This window comes from Phyllostomus hastatus, unplaced genomic scaffold (genome assembly GCF_019186645.2).
Source record: "Phyllostomus hastatus isolate PE091 unplaced genomic scaffold, TTU_PhHast_1.1 phas_contig_38, whole genome shotgun sequence".
Classification (NCBI taxonomy): domain Eukaryota; kingdom Metazoa; phylum Chordata; class Mammalia; order Chiroptera; family Phyllostomidae; genus Phyllostomus; species Phyllostomus hastatus.
Window position 1 is genome coordinate 27,360,017 of NW_025333869.1, and position 7,533 is coordinate 27,367,549.

Here is a 7,533-nt window from a genome sequence, read left to right on the forward strand (position 1 = left end):
ATAATGGATATATGGTTTGATGCAAATTTTCCAGATTAATATACGTCAACACCCTTCAAATGTTCATGTCTTTTGGTCCAAAAACTCACTTCCAGAGATTCATTCTATTAATCTTATTCTACAGAAATTTGGAGGAAAATTTATATATATAGATATATTACAATTGTGATAGATTATACAAGTCATCTGAAAAATAAAAACTACTTAAACATCCAATAATAGGGAAAATGTATGCTTAATATACTATATCCACATAAGCTTTAATTAATACAGAATCTAGGAAGAAACATACCCAAATTTTAAGTGAATCTTTCCATATGACGGGATTATAGCTATTTTCCAAAAGAACATGTGTCTGCTATTACTTTAACAAGCAGAGAAGAAAAATTTTCAGGTTACATTAAAAAAAACTATTTCAAATGTTTTATGCCTTGATTTTGTCTATGGTATGACCATCCCTCAGTATCACAGACTAATGAATACTGATCATATTTCCTAAAGTATAAGAATCTTATATATAACTTGATAAGGAAAAGGAGAGAAAGTGAAACGCTATAGAAGATATCGTAAATATATCTGACCATGTAGAAACACATTCCAAATGTACTTGAGTTCTCTACTTGGTACCAAGAAATGAGAGATGCAATGGCAGTAGTACAGAAAGATAAGCTACAAAGAATGAGAAAGAAACTTTTAGAAAGGTATACTAGACAATTATCCTTAATCTCTACAACTTAACATTAAGTTACAGAAGAAATAAACTTTGCATGGATTGCGGCCCCTTTGGACAAACTGTCTGAAGCAGACAGTCACAAACACACAAAATTTAGCACACAATTTAATTTGAACTCTGCCCCTGTAACCTTTTCAGTTTAAGAATCTTTCCTATAGACCTGACCAATGTGGCTCAGTTGGCTGAGCATCATCCTGCAAAGGGAAAGGTTGCCAGTTCAATTCCCAGTCAGAGCACATGCCTGGGTTGCTGCAATGCTTCTCTGTCACATCAATGTTTCTTTCCCTCTTTCTTCCTCCCTTCCCCCTCTCTAAAAATATAAATAAAATCTTTTTCAAAAAAGAATCTTTCCTGTAAATGTTATATATCAAGAATTTTAGCTAACCTTCTAAAAGAATTCCATCTCCAATAAAATCATTCAAATTTAGAAACAGCACAGACCACTTTGATGACTAATTCTAGCATCCTACAAACAAACAATTTACCTTTCCTGAAACAGATTCCCCATCATAGAAAAGATAGTGTTTTTCTACTTTGCCATCTTCGGTTTTCATTTCCGCCATTTTCCTGGTTTCCCCATCATTAAGGACAACATCGATCTCACAAATGGGACCAAAAAAGCCACCAAGAAAACTCTGAAATAAAAGAAAAATGCTCATAATGATCATGTTTTTTCCATTACTGTTTGGTAATTCAAATTTAATTACCTATGACCTACAGTTAAATACAGTGCAAATCTGTGAATTCACAGAAAATAACTTAAATTTACAGTTAATACTGTAAACTTAATTTAAGAGAATAAATTCATGTTGATTTTTATAATAAAAAACAAAACTACACAAATTTAAACATGCTATAATTTCAATCATTTCCATAACTACTATAAATACCATTTTTGCCAGGTGTAACGTGCACCTATGTTTTTGTGCGCATCACACACCAGATTATTATACCCACAATATGTATTCATTATACCCATGTATAATGTGCATCCTTATTTTCCCTCAAAAATTTGGGCAAAAAAGTATGTATTATACATAGCAAAATACTGTAAACAAATACATATACCTGAAATAAAAAATTCTTAACATGCGGATTTGAAAAGTTATCTTTAGATATACTTCTGTAAGTTTCTTTCATTATAGCAGAACTCATAAATCCAAATTGCTTGTACAAATCCAAGTGAATTATTACAATGTACTACTTCCTATAAAATCTACTGCTCTATAGGTCTGAATAGGATGTGTAAGCCCTTAGAATAAAACTCACTCTAGTGGGAGAGAATAATTAAATTTCTGTGAATTTTTACAAAGAAAATGTATAAGCCTTGTTCTGCAGATCCTGAAAATGACAGAACTGTAAGAGACAAAGATAAATTGCTTATGAATGCCAAAGCATATTAGTAATACAAAATTCATTAGTAATTCCAATATCAGATATAGTTGTGGATCATTACTGTCACAAACGAAACCTAATTTTCTAGTATTTTTTAAAAATGTACAGTCCTGACCCGTGTGGCTCTGTTGGCTGGGTGTCATCCAGCAAAGAGAAAGGTCACTGGGTGAATTCCTGGTCAGGTCACATACCGGGTTACCAGCTGGTCCTAGGTTGGGGTGCGTGCGTGCGAGAGGCAACTGATCAATATTTCTCCCACACACTGATGTTCCTCTCCCTCTTTTTCCCTCCCTTCCCCATCTCTAAAAATAAATAAAATAAAATAAATATTTACAGAGAACGGTCTCCTATCCTATTGTCCTACATCCCTTCTTACTCTGCCCTAACAACCACAGTGATCTCTTAAAAACATAAATCTGATCATCATTCTGTTTAAAATCCTTCAGTGTGCTGGTGACAGTATAAATTGGAACACCTGCTTAGAAAACAGTTGGCATTATCTGGTAAAATTAAAGATAAACATATACTATGACCCAGCAATTACACCCCAAGGTATCTACCCAAACACACAGAGCTGAACTTTGAATTTAAAGACTGATTCAAAAAGATCACGTAATCAAAAATAAGTATTAAAATTGCCACCCTGGCTGGTGTGGCTCAGTGGTTGAGTGCTGGCCTGTGAATCAAAGGGTCGCCGATTCAATTCCCAGCCTAGGGCACATGCCTGGGTTGCAGCCGTGTCCTTGGTCGGGGGTGCATGAGAGATAACCACACATTGATGTTTCTCTCCCTCTCTTTCTCCCTCCCTTCCCCTCTCTAAAAAATAAATGAATAAAATCTTTTAAATTGACACTAATTAAAATGTAAAACAGATTTGTCTTATAAAACTTCACAATTAACTAATAACATGATTATAATTAAATAATAAGTCTTATTTTGACATATAAGAATTAAAAATTCTAAAACATTTAAAATATGTAAAAACTGTCATCTTTTATTATAGTCTGTATCCATTAAATATTTCATACCCAAAAACTAAATGTAGACTTAATTTTCAACACAATAAAAATATTTGGTTGGCCAAAAAGTTTGTTTTTTTCCCGTAAGATGGCTCTAGTAGCACTTAGTTGATTTCAACTTCATTTGAAACAATTTTGTGAGATTGTATTGTGCAACTGTCATATCAGCCTGCATTTAAAAAAAAACTTACCAAAACTGGTGAATTTTTGTGTAGCCATTATAAAAATATTGAAGATGGAAGAAAATAAGCGACATTTTCAGGACATTATGCTTTATTTTTTCAAGGAAGGTAAAAACACAACTGAAATGCAAGAACAAAAAAAAGATTTGTGCAAGCCCTGGCTGGCGTAGCTCAGTGGATTGAGTGTGGGCTGCGAACCAAAGTGTCCCAGGTTCGATTCCCAGCGAGGGTACATGCCTGGGTTGCAGGCCATAACCCCCACCTCTCTCTCTCCCTTCCTTCCCTCTCTAAAAATAAATAAATAAAATCTTTTTTTTTTTAAAGATGAACTATTTTCTAAAAAAAAAAATTGGTGCAGTGAATGGAGAAGGTGCTCTGACTGATAGAAAGTGTCAAAATATGCGAAGTTTCGTGCTGGAGATTTCCCACTTGATAATGCTCCTCAGTCAAGTAGCCAGTTGAAAATGACAGGGATCAAATCAACGCATTAATTGAGAATGATCAATGTTATACCATGCAGGAGATAGCTGACATATTCAAAATATCCAAATCAATAAAGTTATTGGTAAAAATGAAAAATGTGTCTTTTATTTTACAGAGAAACCATACAGACTTTTTGGCCAACCCAGTAGTAAGATTGGAAGAGATCAGAAGATATTTTAACAACCTACTGTATTACATATGCAAAATAATAGCATGTTGAGAAGTAAACTGTAACACTTTAACAAGGTTTAGTTAATGACACCATGAAAATTTAGCATTGGATTAACATCCAGTTTTTATCACTAGGATGTATCAAAAATGAATTAGTCTTACTAAAAGCCTTCAAAAATTGTGGATGTTTTATATTTAACAAGAAAAAATAACAGAAAAAAAGTCTCTTTTTTGTTTTCCTTCTAAAAGGAGTTGAAAGGAAAAGTTCTCTACACAAAGTCTTGCTTTTAGAGTTTTTACTTCAAAATGTGTATCTCCTGTCATTTCAAACAAAAAGTCAAACAAGTTTTTAATTATTCACAATCAAATTAAATACTTCTCATATGTAAAGAGGAAATAAAATACAGGATTGTTAGGTTGGTGGAGACTTGAGAAGAAACAAGAATAAAAACTGTAAATAAGATTAAGATGCATTAACATAGACTTTTGCTGACATTACTGAAAGCAGTTTTAAGATCTTTAAAGTGAAAGGCTACTCAGTTTCCCTGGAAAAGATATCTTCAAGTAAGCATTTAGAATATGAGATTCGCAGGAGCAATACTTAGGTAGCCTTTAAATAACCAGACTGCAATATATGACCATTAAAACATTACAGCAATTGTTTTTACAGTTAATCTAATCATGGCCGCCTAAACCTCCTATCATTGACTTTAGGTTAACCTAAGATTATTCGTATTATTTTTTAAATCCAATATTGAGTATTATCATCTAGCAAAACTATATGTAGCTACAATAAAAGACAAACTTTTTAGCTCTCACTGAGGAAATTTCAATAGGTCCAATGGATGTAAAGAAATGCAACTCAAGGTGAGTGAAGGGAGGCTCTCAAAATTTACTCACTTAGCCCATGCACAGCAATGAAACAGCAAATTTTCATACATATATTACATGTGTGCCCATTTCAAGGTTATAAAACCATAGAATTTAGTTTGATGACTAACTTGAAAATAAAATTGCTCATGAACATAATTCAAAAACTTATCAGAAGTAGCTATTTTAAATGTAAGCAAAAAATAAGAGGGCCTTTTCAAGTTTTCTTTGCAAATTGTATTCAATTAAAGACTTTCCTACCTCCTGTCTAGGCAAGGTCCCTCAACACTTCCTTCTTAGTATTTATCACAACTGTAATGTCCACGTTAAACAAATAATTACACAAATGTGTATCTCCCTCTAAATTGTAATCTACAAGAGCAATAGCTTTTTCAGTCTTGCTCAGGGCACCTGGATATACCTAAGTAATTATTTGTTGAATAAAAGGGAAAAAGGCTCCAAGTTTAAGAAGGAACATGTCTCTCTTTACATAACTTTAAAAAATAAATCTAGCTTGGTCTTAAGCCAAAAGTGTCATGCAGCTTATTGAACCGGTGAGCTTTGGGAAAGCAGGTTGTACAAGGAGAACACACAGCAGACGTTCAAGATATGCTTACTAAATGAAACAAACGAATACTACCATAAAATGTGTCAAAAGAGACCAAACCCAGAGATTGCCAACATACACAAAGTTAAACGCCATCGTGCTCACGCTTATGATTCCCACTGTTTAAAATACTCTGATTTTCCGCCCTCTACTCCCCAGGTCATTTTAACAACCCAAAGCGTTAAGTTTTTAGAAATAGCTTGGGGAAGTAAATGAGAGCTAGTGCTTAAACCAGCGGGCACGGAACTTGGTCCTTTGAGTTAAAAAACGTCCCCTATTCCAACGTCCTTTTCTTTTTTCCCTTTCATTCTACAAGTGTCAACATCAGGCGTAACTGGGGCCAGGAGCTCTCAGAATGTCACCATATCCAGGTTAAAATAAATAAATCACAGAGTTTTTCAAGCTAGTGACACTATGGAAGAGAGTGACCACGTCCTCTTTCCCCGAGTCCGGAACTAGGAGTAAGAGTCGTCCCACATTAAAGACACCGAAGTTGCCTGGGAAAACGGACAGACTGGCTACCTTGGAGGGGGAGGCGGCGGCGAGCCCCCGCAGAGGCGAGGTCCGAGTAACCAACCAGGGCCCCCACAGCCGATTGAGAAACGCGGGCAGAGTCTCTGACATCGCCCGGAGAGCGCGTCGCCTCCCGCAGGGGCTCTAACCCGGCGGAGACCGGGAAGAGACGGCGCCGCCCGCACTTCCCCGACCCGGCCGGGCCCGCCCGACAGGCCTAACCGGCCCCGCTAGCCTGCCCCCTCCTGCCACTCTCCACCGCCCCTTCCGCGACGCCGGGACGCCGTTGGCCGTACCGCCGCGCGCTCCCGGGCTAAGGCAGGAGGCAAACGAGCGGGTAGCCGCGAACTTACCATTGTCAGAACCGCGCCACCGCGTCCCCCTAAGCTTCACTCCTCTTTTCTCAGAACTCCCAGCCCCCGCGCTCTGTCACGTGACCTAGGGCCACCGACCGCACGTGACCTCTGCCTGCCTTCCCTCCCTTCCTCCGCACCAGCCACCTCCAGGCCTCTCGCCCCGCCCTACTAACCAGCCGGATAGTGCGAAAGAGGCTGCTTGGAGGCGGGGCCTCGTGCTCCACCCTACAGCGTAGGGGGCGGAGCAATGCGATGTCGTAAAGTGGGAGGGGCCTGGACCGTAGTTAGCTCTCCTGGTCATCCTCCCGCTCCTTTTCGTCACGTGACGGCGGTTGCTGCCTAGCTTCTTTGCTCTTTTGGATTGGTTCCTCCTTCCTGCTTGAGTAGCTAGGAAAGGACGTAGGTGGGAAGCGTTTATTCGGGAGCCGCTCTCCGCGGTTGGGTTACTGGCCCCGGAGGGGAAAGGAAGCTGTTACTCGAAGCCCTGCAGCCTTAGGCTTAGTGATGTATTTAATCCGGAGATGAAGCATTCCTCCACCTTTCTCGAACTCCACCCAGCTACCACTTTCTCTGAGAATTTCTGGGTTTTGAGAACTTGTTAGCTTTGTTGCCTCTAAGGAAACAAGCAATTGAAAAAATTTGGGGTACCACCGTACGTCGCTTCCTAAAGTACATGGACCGTGAACGATCCACCCCGAGGTAGAAAGCTCTCAGATGAATCGTATCGCCTTGCCATTCCGTGAGGGGGGAAAGCCTTCCCAAAAAGTCGGATGATCCTGCTGAAGGGTACTGTGGCTTTAACCTCGTCCTAGTCAGTCTCGTGTCAGGCTGGAGAACCTCCAGATGATGGAATACTGTTTTAGAATTTCAAAACAGCGTTTAACCACCATAGTGCACTCTACACAACAAAAGCGGGGTGAGGGAGTTTGAGTGCACCATAATAACACATCATAACAAAATCAAGTTTGTGAAGCAGGGTCATAAAGCAAGTCTCAAATTTAAGAGGCTTGATTGAAATTAGGGTCACTAACCGCATTAGAATTAAACTAGAAATAAAAAGATGGCCTGGAAATCCACATTTAGATACTAAGCAACAAAACTAAACCTCTGTGTCAAAAGAGACATCAGTGGAACTTGAAAAATAGTTTCAACTAGCCCTAGCCTGGTTGGTTGGTTGGTTGGTTGGTTGGTTGGTTGGTTGGTT

At 38.6% G+C, this 7,533-nt stretch overlaps 1 protein-coding gene across 3 annotated transcripts in view; it reads right to left on the reverse strand.

Moving 5' to 3' along the window:
- VPS26A (VPS26, retromer complex component A) overlaps positions 1-6,483 on the reverse strand; it is a 30,948-nt gene extending 24,465 nt beyond the window's left edge. Inside the window, exons 1-2 of one of the 3 annotated variants that reach the window (XM_045842340.1) lie at positions 6,327-6,483; positions 1,219-1,368 (exon numbers count right to left, since the gene is read on the reverse strand). In XM_045842340.1, the coding sequence (XP_045698296.1) occupies positions 1,219-1,368; positions 6,327-6,329 (153 nt within the window). In that variant the 5' untranslated portion in view covers positions 6,330-6,483. Of the gene's footprint in view, positions 1-1,218; positions 1,369-5,982; positions 6,137-6,326 lie in introns of those variants that run through there. The other 2 variants (XM_045842339.1, XM_045842341.1) reach the window with 2 other exon arrangements.
- Between the last annotated feature and the right edge of the window lie 1,050 nt (positions 6,484-7,533).